At 39.4% G+C, this 17,438-nt stretch overlaps 2 protein-coding genes and 1 pseudogene across 2 annotated transcripts; all 3 read right to left on the bottom strand.

The window, feature by feature from the left end:
* Positions 1-1,606: 1,606 nt before the first annotated feature.
* Positions 1,607-5,581, bottom strand: agxta (alanine--glyoxylate and serine--pyruvate aminotransferase a). Its single transcript, XM_010739792.3, has 11 exons — positions 5,226-5,581; positions 4,291-4,483; positions 4,027-4,091; positions 3,843-3,943; positions 3,688-3,758; positions 3,497-3,581; positions 3,322-3,420; positions 3,131-3,200; positions 2,672-2,767; positions 2,402-2,530; positions 1,607-2,322 (listed from the first exon to the last, which is right to left on the bottom strand). Exons 1-11 carry the CDS (start codon positions 5,382-5,384, stop codon positions 2,215-2,217), a joined length of 1,176 nt encoding a protein of 391 aa, XP_010738094.3. The 5' UTR covers positions 5,385-5,581; the 3' UTR covers positions 1,607-2,214.
* A 1,398-nt stretch (positions 5,582-6,979) lies between these two features.
* zgc:103559 lies at positions 6,980-11,674 on the bottom strand. Its single transcript, XM_010739793.3, has 11 exons — positions 11,440-11,674; positions 11,170-11,321; positions 10,077-10,191; positions 9,830-9,976; positions 9,698-9,743; positions 9,367-9,460; positions 9,087-9,273; positions 8,869-9,007; positions 7,390-7,562; positions 7,261-7,293; positions 6,980-7,174 (listed from the first exon to the last, which is right to left on the bottom strand). Exons 1-11 carry the CDS (start codon positions 11,584-11,586, stop codon positions 7,022-7,024), a joined length of 1,386 nt encoding a protein of 461 aa, XP_010738095.3. The 5' UTR covers positions 11,587-11,674; the 3' UTR covers positions 6,980-7,021.
* A 2,549-nt stretch (positions 11,675-14,223) lies between these two features.
* LOC113747994 (allantoinase, mitochondrial-like) lies at positions 14,224-17,036 on the bottom strand (annotated as a pseudogene).
* Positions 17,037-17,438: the final 402 nt, after the last annotated feature.

Genomic DNA, 17,438 nt, shown 5'->3' with positions numbered 1-17,438 from the left:
AAAAAACTTTATTCAAATAAACATTTCTGCACGTAGTACATGGTAGTAACTCCTAAATGATAATGTATAAAAATATAAATAAAATTAATTATAACAAAAAGTACATACATGCACATTTAAAATTTATTTTTATTATTTGATTACACATGCCATTTACACTGTTAAAACATACATAATAAATAAATCCAGGGTCGTTTGGGGGCCATGCCTATTTTGTCAAACTATGAGGGAAACAAACAAATAAAGAATTCAGTCATACTAGTTCACATTGTACAATAGAAACATAGCACATGTTACATGATAGTATAATAAGAATCAAAAGGGGAAAGCATGAAAACAGAAAAGCAAAAATAAAACTTAGATGTGACAGACTTGTAATCTTACATATAAATAAAGTTCTGGTTATAACTGTTGTGACAGGTTATTATTATTTTATCATATACCATATTATTATTATATCTTTTTTTTTAAATTATTAATTAACTGAAGAGACTTAAAATAATAATCAACTTCAATCAGAAATAGCTTAAATGATGGTGATGAATCTTGAAATTTACATTTATGGATGTGAAATTTCCATAATAAAATATAGAGGCTGACGATAATACATGGTTTCTTTTCTTTGTATTCAAAATAAGTAATAATGTTGTTTTTTTATGTTTTGTTTTACACAAGTTGTTCTCAAGTTCTTTCCAAAATGTGCTACTATACGGGCAACCATAAAAAGTTCTTTCCAAAATGTGCTACTATACGGGCAACCATAAAATAAAGTGAAGAGTTACGCTTTCAGGTTCGGTTTTACAAAAAGTACATTTGTTATCGATGTCAAGGGATTTTGATATATTTGCTTTAGATGGGTATATGTTATGTACTATCTTTAAACCTAATTCTCTAATTGTATTTGTGACACAGAATTTAAAAGTTGTATGCCAATCAATATACATAAAGACAAAAAGAATTTCCCTATGAGGGAGAGATTCCTGACCTTTTCAGACGATCTTTGACGATGCAGCAGTCTGTTACATTTTAATTCCGATGTTTCAGGTGGTAAGAAACATTAACATGCAACACTGCATCCCCTGGTTGTGTTATGTATAATTCACAAGTCTGACAGAAATCATTTTAAAGTTTTAAACCTTGAATAAAAATTCCAGAAACCAGCAACATCTATTTTAATGTGCAAACAATGAAAACAAACCAACAATAAGTAATAATAGTTATGTTGCAGTTTAAAAGGAACAATATGTAACTGTGCAACATGATCACAGTATTATGTTTCCATTATCCCTCTCCACCGACATGTGACGTCTACAAATAAAGACTTTTAACTCTAAATTCATTGTGGCTGAACTTGCAGCTTGGGGGCATAGTCCGCATATAGCAGGAAACGGCCCTGAATAAATCCAAAATGCAGCACAGATTTAGATACAAAAAGAATAGCTGGTATTGATTTTTGAAGGCTTACTTTAACCGTAACTTATTTGATAGCAAGTATTTAAAGTGTAACTCCACAAACCACCTTTTTTCAGAAGAAAACCCAGTGTACATGGGTATTTAGTTGCGTTGTTGACTGATTTAAGTCAAAATTTTAAGAGTTCAGTGCAGTAAGTATTTGAATTACACATTGTGCTATAAATATGACCTCCCTGTCCTGACTGAAATCCCACTTTTTGCAATTTAATTTTGCGATTGGCTGATCTGGAGGCAGGTGACATACAGTATATGGTGGCAGCTTTCATCACCAATCGACCCAGAGTCCTCATCCTCTCCTATAAAACCAACGTGACTCCTCACTCTACGGACTGTGGCCTGCAGCTGTTCATAGCTGATAGGTTCAATTAGCTCTGACTACCGGCAGTTGAATTCCTGACACAGTAAGTGGTGGTTAATCTGTCACTCCCGTTACCTCCCACATCACATCCTACGTACACTTTAAAGGGCAAGATTCAAACCTTGTTTCAACATATATATTTTAACCACAGCCCAGTGTGTTGTTGAAAAAAAGTGCTTTCGATTACAATTATCATGTGTTCATATTTGTCTGAAAAAATAGGTAAAATAACAAAAAGTACAATAGCACTGTTGCCATTCAACCAGTGTCTGAGCTGCACAAGATAGTAACTGAGAATAATGGTTCATTTATTACACACAGTCTCTCCGTTATGACAGAAGCATTGATTCAGGGTTTGTCTTTACAGCTCCAACAGCAACATGTTACACTTTGCTTTTATGGCAGTGCTTCAGAGCGTCTTTCAGTGCCATCAACACCATGTCAACACTGGCCCTGCTGCTGTTACATCCCATAAGTCCGACACGCAGCACCTGAAAAGACCAAGAACATCTGAAAGTAAGGGTGCACATAAATAAGAAGTAAAGAACTGAGCATATAAACATGTCTTACCATGCCAACTGATGGTCCAAGCCCTCCGGAAATCTCTAAATTATGTGTTTTCATGATGTAGGTTGTGATCTCTTTCCAGTCATATCCATGAGGAGCAACAATCGTGGTAACTGTAGGCAGTCTTGCTTTCTGTAACAAACACAGAAGTCAGAACTACTTTCCCCCTTTTTATCATTTAATATAATTCATGATATGTTTTCTTGTTATAACAGCTACATAGATGGTGTGAATTCTGTTACAGGTTATTATAAAAATGATATGATTACTCACTTTTTCTTTGACAAAAAGTTTAAGACCCATGTTCTCCAGGCCAGCGTGGAAATACTCTGCCACTTTTTTATGTCTTTCCCATGAATTCTCCAGACCCTTTAGAATAACATCAAACATTATAGAACAGCTGACACAACCCATGTTTTCACGGCACTGACATTGGTTCAATACACCAACAACAGCAATAGTCACCAGCCACTGTAAGGCTCTTGTCATCAACAAGAGGAAAAGTCAAAGGAGTCAGTAGGGTTCATCCTCTGGGGACCATGAATGTCTCTTTGTGCTTTCTGTAATTAGTTTATCAGCTAATATTGCTTGCTTGCATGCTCCCAAAGCAAGAGCTTTGCTCGATAAGAGCTGATTCACATACATGGCTTGTTCTTACAAAAGTATTGTTGGCACAGAGCTTTTTGTGGCGACAGTTTTGTGGCATCAATGAACTTCTAACACACGTCCCACCTCTTCAACAAGGACAGCCAGACTCTCCCTCAGAGAGTAAAAGGCGGTGACTGGACCTGTGTGGTGATATCTATAGAGAGGAAATGGAGAAGACAGAGCAATATTCATAAATTGTGCAAGTACGGCTAAAAAACAAGACCACGGTTTGAAATGTAATCCCTGTCTGCAAGGGGGGGAAAAAGATGTCTCACACTCTTGACGGCTTGCCATCACATCCCCAGTAGTTTGCAAGCCAACTCAAATCCAAGAAGAACGACACAGGCTTTGTCCTCCGGTTGAATATTTTCTGGCTGTGGACAAATTCAACCTTAAATATACATGTTACATATATTCTGAACTGTTACTTATATCATATACGTCTCTCACCATGCTCTTTCACTGAAGGAGATGGGTGCTGTACCTGGAGGAGCATTCAAAACCTTTTGGGAGCCTGTGTATAGGATGTCTATCCCTGCAAATACAAACACCCACAAAAAAATATATATATTTTTGGTGTCATCAAATGTCACAGTGTCCCCAGAGAGACTAGATATTTCTATCAGGATTTGATACTAAACCATGTTGGTCCATGTATAGAGGGGCTCCTCCCATTGATGCCACAGAGTCCACCAGAAATAAGCAGTTATACCTGTGGGCACAAATCATAACATAGCTATTATCCGCTCTTATTTTTTGTTACAGATGTGACAGAGGAGCGAGTGCTGCGTCTTACTTATGGCACAGCTGTCCGATGCCATCTAAAGGATGCAGGACTCCTGTAGAAGACTCTCCATGTGCAAGGAAGAACACCGCCGGTCTGTATTTTGATAAGGCCTGTGATGAATGAGAAAAATATGATCACACAGACACTGTAGCTCTGACAAAATTAATTAGAGTAACATGATAATCAGTGATACCTGCTCAATTTCTGCATTAGTAAAGAAGCCACCAGGGGGTGCCACGATGGTGTTTACTCTGGCACCTGTTGGGTTGATACACATGATATTCTTTTGCACACTGCTGCACTGCTTGGCATGTTCTTTCATTATGATGAACATGAGTACTGTAATTTATTTACAGTCAATCCTCTGTTGCTGTAAGTACAGTAGGAATCAGTGTGCTTGGGGTTGAGAGCCACAGACACAGTTTGACATCAAAATATATGAAACCACCAGCCTTACCTATCCTCTCGGCCATATCTGCTGCTCTCTCTCCCCATATGCCGTTAACTGCAGACAGTACGCTCTCTCCGGGCTCCACTGTGTTAAAGATGGCACACTCCATAGCAGTGTGGCCAGTGCCGCTCACGGCTAAAGTCATGTTATTCTGCGTCTGGAACATGTACTGGATTCCACTTTTGATGTCGTTCATTATCTGTGACATAAAAGGAGCAAATGTTGGTGAAACGGGTAGATTGAATAGAAAAGAGTTGTTCTAACACAGGTTAGCTGCAACCTTTCTATCCAATCACAAACAAGATAGGAACCAGATTAGTCAAAAACCCTGAAGTAGTGAAGACCAGCCAAGATGTCCTCTCAACGCAGAAACGTCCCCACTATGATGATTTAACACAGAAGAGTCCTCACAAAGATAGCCAGACAAGCTATATGTGTATCTATGACACACTTTTAATCAAAAGATACACTTGAATCATTTACTTGAGTAAAAGAAGAAAGAGAAAATAAAAGTCCATCATTCAAATTTTAAGTACAAATTCAGTATTATCATTAACATATACTTACGGTAGCAAAAAATGTATTTTCAGTGTGTTAGTCGTTACAACACTGAATATATATATTATTGTTACATATATTATAAACTGCCAGGGATGGAAAGTTTATAATACATGCAACGATAATATATATTTAGTGTTGTAAAAACTAACACAGAATATATGGTAACTCTTTGACTTTGAAACAGAGTAATTACTTTTTCTGCCAAGTGAAAAGCTTTACAATCACACTCTGCCATTACATCCCCCACGCAGAGAGTGTAAATAGTTTATTCTTTGCACTGCTTGGGGTCTAGCCTGCTTAGAAAAGTTAACTTATCATTTCTCTCCCATGCCTCTTTCCCTTGATTGTCTACATTCAGCATGTTAAACCCACTGAATTACCTCAAATATCTCTGGATGCATGTGTCCAATGACGGGATTGGACCCTGCCTCCAGGATTCGCTGAGGAACATTGGAAGGTCCCGGTCCAAACATGTAACGATGTGGAACCGCCAACGGTTTCTGCAGGCATTTTGGTGGGGGAACAGAGAGAGACGACATGTTTCCAGCAGTGTGACAAGCGCAGAAAAACCTCAGAAAGCTGTGAGAGCAGACGAAAGTTAATCCTCAACTGAGTACACCCCTCTGTCTGGCCAGTGAGGTTCTCAGGTCAGGAGTCTGTCACAACATTTTCTTCTTCTGTCAACACTTGTTGAGCTCAGGTAGCTAGATACATTCCCATTTTCAAAGATAAGGAAGTCATCCAACATGTCCTCAAATGTTAATAATTGACTAAAGACTCTAGCGAGCCTCAGGCTTAACTATTACACTGCTGCTATTGACCTAATGAACAGGGCGGCATGTGTCTAACCTGTTTTCCGCAAGTTACAAGCACAAATGTTCTTGTTATTTGTCTTGCCCCAATTTTTCGCAGAGATCTTCAAGAGATCTTTCTTGTGTGGCATTTTTGGCATTATACCAGAATCCCATTAAAGGACTGGCTCGAGATATTATTGCCTTCACGTCCTTAATTGCTAGAAGGATTGTCCTGTTTTGCTGGAAGCAGAATTCTCCACCAGGCTTTATAAAGTTAGAAAAAAATCAAAACACACTCACTCAGAGGAACCAGACAATGATTCATGAAGACCTGGACCACTTTTATACAATACTACAAGAGTTTACACACGCCTCTTACTGAAATAATGATGGTGTTATGGTGGTTCAGCACTAACCCCATTCATCTTCACCTCTTACCTTAGCCCACCACCACCCCCTTTTTTTATTTATTTCTCTTGGTTTAGTTTACTCTGTCCAGTTTCTGTTTTCTATTTGTAATCAGTATGACAAACTTGTAAGTGATATCTGCTGTATTACATTGCATAAATAACACAATGTCTTGTCTTGTCTGGACAGCAAACAGTAGTGAAGAGGTATTCTCTATACATTTGTATATGATTGCTGACAATGAAAGAATAATGTTTATATACATTTTAGAATAGTTTTTAAAAGTTTCAAAAAACTCTGACTGATATGTTGTATATCTACAGGAATACATGTTGTTGTAATGTCATTAAAGGAAGCTTTTATTTAAAACTTAAAGTTAGAGACATTCTGTATATGTCTATAAAACAAAAGTCTGGCCCTGAATTATATGTTACATCTCACCAAATATTACAGCTTTCCTTCTCGTGGCTGTTGAGGTTTGTAGATGTAAACATTTTCAGAAAACAGATTGTGTGGGCTGTGTGATTTGGAAGAAGTGGACGGTGCGTCCTGTTTTCTTTTTTATTGTACACACTCTGATGATTCAAGAGTGTCAATTTTTTCGAAATATTTTGGTTTACAGATAATCAAAAACTGGAATGATTGGATAAATTTGATGTGTTTACGTGCTAACTTGGTCCCAACTTTTTGAAAATAAAAGCACTATTAGTATTTAGTCTTTCAGTAGCTTTTTACAACAGATTGTTTTTATTATTTTGGTTGCTAATCGACCCCTAAATCAAATATTTCACAATATCATAAGGTTATAAAAAAGTGTTTGCTATCATATATAAAAATTGTGATGTAAACATAAAATTATTTTAAACGCAGTGTGAGAGAAATGAAGAAAACAACATGGTGCACTCTTTCACAGAGTTAGACAACACAATAACTCAGACGTGCTGATGTTTACTACAGCTTGTTGTTATTATGCTTCACAGTTGGGCTTGATTTCTCCTCTGTGGGATGACGAAAAGATGCTTCCCCAGAGGCTCGGGGCAGAAGGAGCCTTCTCTGTACACCAGCCGCCCCCTGACGATGGTGGCACACACCACTCCGTGGAGTGTGACGCCGAGGTAAGGAGTTAGCTGTGAACACACACACACAATCATGAGCTCAGTCATTAAAAATGTGCTGATTACATCATACCAATTATTCGTCTAATGTGGTTTACCTTGTTTTTATGATGTACGCTTGCTTCTTTAATCTGTAAAACATGACAGGAAATGTAATTAAGATTAATATAATGCAATTAAAGAATATGTCAGCAACAATGTTTATGTTATGGATTCCTTATACTGACTTTAAATTCTCTCTCTGGGTCCCATATGACCAAGTCAGCATCGTAGCCGGGGGCAAGGCTGCCCTTCTGGTTGTCAAGACTACACAGCTGGGCTGTTTTCCGGCTGAGGAGTCTGACCACATCACACAGTTGAAAGCCTCTCTTACTGGCTGAACTCCAGAACAGAGGCAAACCTGCCAAATGATTGAAATGGGGTGATAGAGGATTGACTTGATTGATTCCATCAAATATTTATGAAGTTTTGTCTCCTGCGATCATTAATTCAAAGGTGCAATCACATCAGAAAGCGTACACAAACACTGTGGATCAGAGTGCTCTGGTGACAGACTTTGCCCACTCTCTCTGTCTGAACAGTAAATGATTGCTCTATCATTTAAACTGGCACTCAGCTCTTGTTTACCTCCCTGTGAACTTTGTCCAGTGTGAGCGATTGTCAGAAGGTTTCTGTGTGAAAGGAGGGAGGAAAACATATCCAACTAACCCACGTGAAGGAAAATCTGCATATAAATTCCCTGTAATATTACACAGACCAGGTTTGAAATTGTTAATTAATTAACAGCAGACAGGATTTGCCATGTCACTTATGTTGGAGCTGCTCCATAGACAGTGAGAAATCTTCCATGGAAATGTTACAGTGATGCAGCTGTATTTTATGTTTCACAGCCAAAACCCCTATATTGAGATATTAAGTGTAAATATACCTGAAAATTCACTGATATGAGCCTCAAATCACCCAGTAAAATGTTAAAATCAGGGCACTGATTATCATTTGATGAACATGGGACACTGATGAGTCAATGACACCACTTCTGAAGTGTAAAGTTTAATATTTACTCTCCTTGTAGTGTTGATGTGGTCCACATACAAATATCTGAGGGAAATGTATCCTTAGGTGTTAAATGCTCGACCATGTTCACCAGCTAGTTGTTAACTCTGTCTATCTGTCGTGTGGCAGCATAGTGAGTTACAGTGAACCAAAACAATGAGCTTAAAGGCGAAGAGCTGTGAAATGAAGTGAGGAAGTGCCAAAAACTGCAGTTCCTCAAACGTCCACTTGAGGCTGGCTACAGAATGAGTCAGTCTCCATAAGTCCCTATGTTCAAATGTCCAACTTCACAGCAGAAATAAACATGTTTACAGCCTGGTACAAAAAACAGTTTTGGTCTCTATAGATAATTTGAGTTATATAACTCACCCCTTTAAGTTAGGAGGTCTGCACGTCTCACTAAGAACTAGGGTTGTAAAACTCAGTGAATTTGAGAAATTGAGGAATAGCAGATATTCAAGTGTACTTGCATGAAATCTGGTTGTTTTAGTCAACTATATTTAAGTTCCCTGTTAAGGGCCAATCTTTAATTTTGTAAATTCGTGGTTTATTCCATTTATTCCCATAAATTCCTGTTAATTCCCCCAAATTCCTGTTAATTCACATGCAAAATTCCCAGAATTTTGCAACCCTAGTCACTAGTATGTAGTTACCAAATTGTAGAGAAGAAATTCCTCCCCAAGCCTGAGTGAAGTCGCCACTATCCAGTCTCTTCAGATCATGGGTGCACGGGGAGTGATCAGACACCACCATGTCGATGTGCCCAGCTTTCAACGCGGACCATAACTGCTCCTGTGGGGACCAAATCAATCGTCTACTAGTCTACTAAGTTGAGTGTCAAAGGTACAACTGTGCACCCAATTCTGTTTACCTGGTTAATAGACCCTCTGATGGGTGGGCAGCACTTGAATTGTGTCGCCCCTGCAGGTATGTTCTCAGCACACAGGCTGAGATAGTGGTGGGTAGTCTCCACTGTCAAGGGGGCTCCGGCCTGCCGTGCTTCCTGGATCAGTTTCAGTGGCTTTGCAGATGATAAGTGAACTATATGGCACCGTACCCTGGAGCAGAGAGAGTTACCCGGCTGTGGCATCAACACAAACAAACCCATTTATTCACTATGTGGATATTTGTTACCAGGATGATGGTCTTACTGATATTGGAGGCAGAGTTCTGTGACAGTGCGAATTGCCTCGACCTCCATGACATCTGGCCTGGACCGCAGAAAGGTGGAGTACTGACTGGGGTCTAAATGGAAAGGGTGGAGGCAGAGGTTTGGAGCATATCAGCATACTTTGCAGACAATAATGGTGACTTTATTTTCATTTTCTAATAAGAATATTCTTGTTTTAATACAAAAAACAAGTTTAATATATTTGATTTTGTCCAAACTACCCATCCCTGACATAAACTTTAGTTTAACAGACTGCGAGAGATAAACGTCGAAGACAAATTATGAATTGTGTGCTGTAAAAGTACGATTACCGCCATTCTCCTCTGATGTCTGCTGAACATCCCTCTCTGCATGAAACTTCAGGAGGAGATAAAACAGAAGGTATTCCAGTTACATTTAATCCGTTTAATAATCACAAATCTTATAGAAGATGCTCCAGTTACCAGCAGGACGCTTCCTGTGTTCTGCAGCTGTTTCATGGCTGTGTGTAGATCACAGTCAGTCACATGGGGGAACTCCTCCACTCCACTATGGATGAGGAAACACTTGAAGCCAGCCACTCCAGCCTGGATCATGGGCTGAAGTTCTAGCTGTAAAGGAGACATCCGTTGTTTGTGTTTGCTTTGGCCATAATTCAGCACAGTCTGGCTGTGAGAATGTGTTTATTCTGTCCAAGCTGTTCCACTGTACCTGATTGCCAGGAATCACACCTCCCCAGAAGGCTGTGTCCACAAAACACTTCCCTGTCGCCTCTCGCAGCTTCTCATGAAAATTGCCAAGGGTGGTAGTTGGAGGGATGCTATTTCTGTTGAAAGAGAAACAAAAATCACTGCTGCCTAATGTCATCTTAAAATATAATTTCTTTAAAATGTTACTGTCCTTTGCCTGGACTCATCAGCTGCCTTTTTGTTCCAGTAAGTCACGAGAGACTTCTTTTGTTCTTACTTTCATGTCTGCATTTGGGCCCTCTTCACCTAACCATAACAATATATATATAAATATATTTTTTAAAATGTTTTCAGCCTGTTTAGTACTAAATATAAGTTTATCTAATAGCTTACTAACTAGGAGTTAACTCTTTGGTCCTTTAGCCAGGAAAGCAGCAAACATGAGCTCATTACTATGATGATTAAGTTGTGTAGCTTTATTAATATACTAATTCACTAAAAGTACACTAAAATGTACTTTTAATCACCCTTTTAGTAGCAAAGCCAGTTAAATGTACAATTGTACTTATAGGTTCAACGTAAACGTCATCAGCCCATGTAGGCAGACTCCTGTCCTCCTGTTCAACCTCAGTACAGTTGTCAGGAATGGGGAAATAAGCTATTGCGACAAAACTGTTTTTTGTACCAGGCTGTAAACATTGGACATTTTAACATGGGGGCTTATGGAGATTAACTAGTTCTGTAGCCAGCCTCAAGTGGACGTTTGAGGAACTGCAGTTTTGGCGCTGGCTTCAGTTTACAGCCACAGAGGTTGCCACTTGGTTAAACCATGTGGGGACAAAATTGTCTGGGACCTAGTTGGGTAGCCAGGATGGACTCAGATGCAACCGAATTTGGCCAAACATTGGTGTACATATATAAAAATCATCTTTATATTAGGGCATCACATGGCAATAAATGTTAGCTCTTTCATTTTTTTGCACAAACTCCAAACCAGGCTTAATAAGTTGAACTGCCTGTTTAATCTTAAACCATTTTTTGGCAATCTGTTTAGTCTGCGACCTTTACCTTTCAGTGACAGTGGACATTTATTGATTTTGGGAGGGGGAACTCACAGCGGCATGTCCACAATTGTAGTCACGCCTCCAGCTGCAGCAGCCCTGGTGGCGGTCCAGAAACCCTCCCAGGAGGTGCGCCCTGGTTCATTCACGTGTACATGGCAATCGACAATGCCTGGCATCACTAGGCTGTCACCCACATCCAACACCTGTCATCACAATTAGATTAAATACAACACTACTGATTAAGGAGTGTTGACCTGTGCAAATGATCATGATAACAAGTAGATGAACCACTTAGGGGCAGTATCCTGAAACTGAACTTACCTCACAGCCAACATCCACAGAAAACCCCCCATCAGAGAGTATTTTATGGATTTTCTCATCCTTTATTACAATCACAGCAGGACGGACCTCGTCACCAACCAGTACTCTGCTGCTCCTCACTGCAGCAACCGTTGATCCAAGCTCCATGAGTGTCTGTATTGAGAGTTAGCAAATAGAGTAGACTCTCTAAACTCTTCAGCTTCTGCGCTTCAGATACAGTCTGTGGCAGTTATGTGACCTGGAGCTGAGGCACCACCCCCTTTGCTAAACAGTTCAAAGGATAATCACTGTGCAAATTACATGCTGAGTTTCAGCACTTGGCTGCACAGTGGGGGGAGATCCAGGCCCTCAGTGACACTGGAATACATTTGTGTGTGTGTGGACACAACAGACTGTGTAGATAAGTAAGAATATATATTCTTACTTACATTTTTTATAGTTACTTCTTTAGCTTATTCTTACACTCTCAGTGCTGAGCTGACTGGTTTTTCTTGTCTTGTCATTTCTCGTTTTCTCATGCCCTATAGCAACCGTCATAAAGCATATACTCACCTACAGTATACACACATCTGATATAGTGCACCAGAAAGTATTCTGCATGTTTATGAGTGTTGTCATAAAACATTATGAATGCATTACAATTGTTGCCCAATCACTGCTTTGTCACTGCAAACTCTGCCGATGTCTTTGAGAGAGTGTTGTCATCACTCAGTGAGCTTCACCACATAAATGCTGATGTGCAGAAGATTCACACATTATTTCTTTATTTGTAAACTGTCTCAAAAATATTGTTGTGTTGTGCTTCGGACTGTATATATATATATATATACATATACACACACTCAGTTGGTAGTTGATTAGTTATGCCTAGCTAATGCTATCCAATACATCAACCCAGCGATAATGTCCCCATTAGGTTTTTATGTTGAAACTGTTTTAAAACACTTGACTTCATCAACTTACTGACTTTTCCTGGAGCTCTCAAGCGCAGTTCTGATGTTTCTTTTAATGTGATAGAGGATTGAGTTGATTGATTCCATCAAATATTATGAAATTTTGTCTCCTGCGATCATTAATTCAAAGGTGCAATCACATCAGAAGTGTACACAAACACTGTGGATCAGAGTGCTCTGGTGACAGACTTTGCCCACTCTCTTGTCTGAACAGTAATGATTGCTCTATCATTAAAACTGGCACTCAGCTCTTGTTTACCTCCCTGTGAACTTTGTCCAGTGTGAGCGATTGTCAGAAGGTTTCTGGTGAAAGGAGGGAGGAAAACATATCCAACTAACCCACCGTGAAAGAAAATCTGCATATAAATTCCCTGTAATATTACACAGACCAGGTCTGAATGTTAATAAATTAAACAGCAGACAGGATTTGCCATGTCACTTATGTTGGAGCTGCTCCATAGACGGTGAGAAATCTTCCATGGAAATGTTACAGTGATGCAGCTGATTTTATGTTTCACAGCCAAAACCCTATATTGAGATATTAAGTGTAAATATACCTGAAAATTCACTGATATGAGCCTCAAACACCAGTAAAATGTAAAATCAGGGCACTGATTATCATTTGATGAACATGGGACACTGATGAGTCAATGACACCACTTCTGAAGTGTAAGTTTAATATTTACTCTCCTTGTAGTGTTGGTGTGGTCCACATACAAATACTGAGGGAAATGTATCCTTAGGTGTTAAATGCTCCCCCATGTTCACCAGCTAGTTGTTAACTCTGTCTATCTGTTGTGTGGCAGCATAGTGAGTTACAGTGAACCAAAACAATGAGCTAAAGGCGAAGAGCTGTGAAATGAAGTGAGGAAGTGCCAAAAAACGCAGTTCCTCTAATGTCCACTTGAGGCTGGCTACAGAATGAGTCAGTCTCCATAAGTCCCCATGTTCAAATGTCCAACTTCACAGCAGAAATAAACATGTTTACAGCCTGGTACAAAAAACTGTTTTGGTCTCTATAGCTAATTTCCCCGTTCATGACAACTGTACTGAGGGTGAATTTTTATATAACTCACCCCTTTAAGTTAGGAGGTCTGCACGTCTCACTAAGAACTAGGGTTGAAAACTCATGGAATTTGAGAAATTGAGGAATAGCAGATATTCAAGTGTACTTGCATGAAATCTGGTTGTTTTAGTCAACTATATTTAAGTTCCCTGTTAAGGGCCAATCTTTAATTTTGTAAATTTGTGGTTTATCCATTTATTCCCATAAATTCCTGTTAATTCCCCCAAATTCCTGTTAATTCACATGGAAAGTTTTCAACTTTTAAAATTCCCAGAATTTTGCAACCCTAGTCACTAGTATGTAGTTACCAAATTGTAGAGAAGAAATTCCTCCCCAAGCCTGAGTGAAGTCGCCACTATCCAGTCTCTTCAGATCAGGGTGCACGGGGAGTGATCAGACAACCACCATGTCGATGTGCCCAGCTTTCAACGCGGACCATAACTGCCCTGTGGGGACCAAATCAATCGTCTACCAGTCTACTAAGTTGATGTCAAAGGTACAATTGTGCGCCCAATACTGTTTACCGTGTAATAGACCCTCATGGGGTGGGCAGCATTGAATTGTGTCGCCCCTGCAGGTATGTTCTCACACACACAGGCTGAGATAGTGGTGGGTAGTCTCCACTGTCAAGGGTGCTCCGGCCTGCCGTGCTTCCTGGATCAGTTTCATGGCTTTGCAGATGATAAGTGAACTATATGGCACCGTACCCTGGAGCAGAGAGAGTTACCCGGCTGTGGCATCAACACAAACCAACCCATTTATTCACTATTGTATATTTGTTACCAGGATGATGGTCTTACTGATATGGAGGCAGAGTTCTGTGACAGTGCGAATTGCCTCGACCTCCATGACATCTGGCCTGGACTGCAGAAAGGTGGAGTACTGACTGGGGTCTAAATGGAAAGGGTGGAGGCAGAGGTTTGGAGCAATCAGCAATCTTTGCAGACAATAATGGTGACTTTATTTTCGTTTCTAAGTAAGAATATTCTTGTTTCAATACAAAAATCAATTTAATATATTGATTTTGTCCAAACTACCCATCCCTGACATAAACTTTAGTTTAACACACAGACTGTGAGAGATAAACGTCGAAGACAAATGATGAATTGTGTGCTGTAAAAGGACGATTACCGCCATTCTCCTCTGATGTCTGCTGAACATCCCTCTCTGCATGAAACTTCAGGAGGAGATAAAACGAAGGTATTCCAGTTACATTTATCCGTTTAATAATCACAAATCTTATAGAAGATGCTCCAGTTACCAGCAGGACGCTTCCTGTGTTCTGCAGCTGTTTCATGGCTGTGTGTAGATCAACAGTCAGTCACATGGGGGAACTCCTCCACTCCACATGGATGAGGAAAAACTTGAAGCCAGCCACTCCAGCCTGGATCATGGGCTGAAGTTTCTAGCTGTAAAGGAGACATCCGTTGTTGTGTTTGCTTTGGCCATAATTCAGCACGGTCTGGCTGTGAGAATGTGTTTTATTTGTCCAAGCTGTTCCACTGTACCTGATTGCCAGGAATCACACCTCCCAGAAGGCTGTGTCCACAAAACACTTCCCGTCGCCTCTCGCAGCTTCTCATGAAAATTGCCAAGGGTGGTAGTTGGAGGGATGCTATTTCGTTGAAAGAGAAACAAAAATCACTGTGCCTAATGTCATCTTAAATATAACTTCTTTAAATGTACTGTTCTGTCCTTTGCGGACTCATCAGCTGCCTTTTTGTTCCAGTAAGTCACGAGAGACTTCTTTTGTTCGCACTTTTATGTCTGCATTGGGCCCTCTTGAACTAATCATGAAAATAATATATATATATATATAAATATATATAATTATATATATATATATATATATATATATATATATATATATATAGTAATATATATTAAAGTTTATCTAATAGCTTACTAACTAGAGTTACTCTTTGGTCCTTTAGCCAGGTAAGCAGCAAACATGAGCTCTATTACTATGATGATTAATTTGTGTAGCTTTATTAATACTACACTAAATACACAAATGTACTTATCACTTAGTAGCAAGTAAATGTACATGTATAAGGTTAACGTAAATGTCATCAACCATGTAGGCAGACTCCTGTCCTCCTGTTCAACCTCAGTACAGTTGTCAGAAGGGGACATAAGCTACAGAGACCAAAACTGTTTTTTGTACCAGGCTGTAAACATGTTTATTTACTGCTGTGAAGTTGGACATTTTAACATGGGGCTTATGAGTTTAACTAGTTCTGTAGCCAGCCTCAAGTGGACATTGAGGAATGCAGTTCTGGCCTGGCTTCAGTTCACAGCCACTGAGGTGCCACTGGTTACATGTGGGGCCTCCGAAAACTGAGGACAAAATTGTCTGGGACCTAGTTGGGTAGCCAGGATGGACCCAGATGCAACCGAATTTGGCCAAACATTGGTGTACATATATAAAAATCATCTTTATATTAGGGCATCACATGGCAAAAATGTTAGCTCTTTCATTTTTTGCACAAGCTCCAAACCAGGCTAATAAGTTGAACTGCCTGTTTAATCTTAAACCATTTTTGGCAATCTGTTTAGTCTGCGACCTTTACCTTTCAGTGACAGTGGACATTTATTGATTTGGGAGGGGGAACTCACAGCGGCATGTCCACAATTGTAGTCACGCCTCCAGCTGCAGCAGCCCTGGTGGCGGTCCAGAAACCCCCCAGGAGGTGCGCCCTGGTTCATTCACGTGTACATGGCAATCGACAATGCCTGGCATCACTAGGCTGTCACCCACATCCAACACCTGTCATCACAGTTAGATTAAATACAACACTACTGATTAAGGAGTGTTGACCTGTGCAAATGATCATGATAACAAGTAGATGAACCACTTAGGGGCAGTATCCTGAAACTGACTTACCTCACAGCCAACATCCACAGAAAACCCCCCATCAGAGAGTATTTTATGGATTTCTCATCCTTTTTACAATCACAGCAGGACGGACCTCGTCACCAACCAGTACTCTGCTGCTCCTCACTGCAGCAACCCTTGATCCAAGCTCCATGAGCGTCTGTATTGAGAGTTAGCAAATAGAGTAGACTCTCTAAACTCTTCAGCTTCTGCGCTTCAGATACAGTCTGTGGCAGTTATGTGACCTGGAGCGGAGGCACCACCCCCCTTTGCTAACAGTTCAAAGGATAATCACTGTGCAAATTACATGCTGGGTTTCAGCACTTGGCTGCACAGTGGGGGGAGATCCAGGCCCTCAGTGACACTGGAATACATTTGTGTGTGTGTGGACACAACAGACTGCGTAGATAAGTAAGAATATATATTCTTACTACATTTTTTATAGTTACTTCTTTCTTTAGCTTATTCTTACACTCTCAGGGCTGAGCTGACTGGTTTTTCTTTCTTGTCATTTCTCTGTTTCTCATGCCCTATAGCAACAGTCATAAGCATATACCACCTACAGTATACACACATCTGATATAGTGCACCAGAAAGTATTCTGCATGTTTATGAGTGTATTACATTGTTTCCCAATCACTGCTTTGTCACTGCAAACTGAGAAAGTGTTGTCACTCTCAGTGAGCTTCACCACATACATGCTGATGGTGCAGAAGATTCACACATTATTTCTTATTTGTAAACTGTCTCAAAACTATTGTTGTGTTGTGCTGGCATTGTTTCAGACTTCAGAATAAATTTTTTTATGTTGTCACTACTGTCTACAACATTAAGGAGGTGTACTTTATTTTAACTTATAGTCCACAATATTATATATATATAATATTATATAATATATATTATATATATATAATATTATTTATATATTTTGTTGTTTTATGTTTTTATGTTGTCACTACTGTCTACAACGTTAAGAGTAGGTGTACTTTATTTTAACTTATTGTCCACATATTAATTATATATATATATATATATATATATATATATATATATATATATAGATATATATAGATTATGATAGATCTATATATATATATATGTT

The sequence above is a fragment of the Larimichthys crocea genome, chromosome XVII (genome assembly GCF_000972845.2).
Source record: "Larimichthys crocea isolate SSNF chromosome XVII, L_crocea_2.0, whole genome shotgun sequence".
Lineage (NCBI taxonomy): Eukaryota > Metazoa > Chordata > Actinopteri > Sciaenidae > Larimichthys > Larimichthys crocea.
The sequence above is the reverse complement of the archived record's forward strand: the minus strand, read 5'-3'. Positions and strand labels throughout refer to the sequence as shown.

What these genes read in the sequence shown, in the direction of transcription:
- agxta (XM_010739792.3), bottom strand. Translation starts at nt 5,384, where the DNA reads ATGTCGTCTCTCTCTGTTCCCCCACCAAAATGCCTGCAGAAACCGTTG. An exon ending in ATCGGACAGCTGTGCCATAA is followed by an intron (nt 3,759 to 3,842) that starts GTAAGACGCAGC and finishes TTGTGCCCACAG; the next exon opens with GTATAACTGCTTATTTCTGG. An exon ending in TGGCTGTCCTTGTTGAAGAG is followed by an intron (nt 2,768 to 3,130) that starts GTGGGACGTGTG and finishes GTTATTCTAAAG; the next exon opens with GGTCTGGAGAATTCATGGGA.
- zgc:103559 (XM_010739793.3), bottom strand. Translation starts at nt 11,586, where the DNA reads ATGGAGCTTGGATCAACGGTTGCTGCAGTGAGGAGCAGCAGAGTACTG. An exon ending in GACATCAGAGGAGAATGGCG is followed by an intron (nt 9,461 to 9,697) that starts GTAATCGTACTT and finishes CTTTCCATTTAG; the next exon opens with ACCCCAGTCAGTACTCCACC. An exon ending in GAACTCTGCCTCCAATATCA is followed by an intron (nt 9,274 to 9,366) that starts GTAAGACCATCA and finishes TCTCTGCTCCAG; the next exon opens with GGTACGGTGCCATATAGTTC.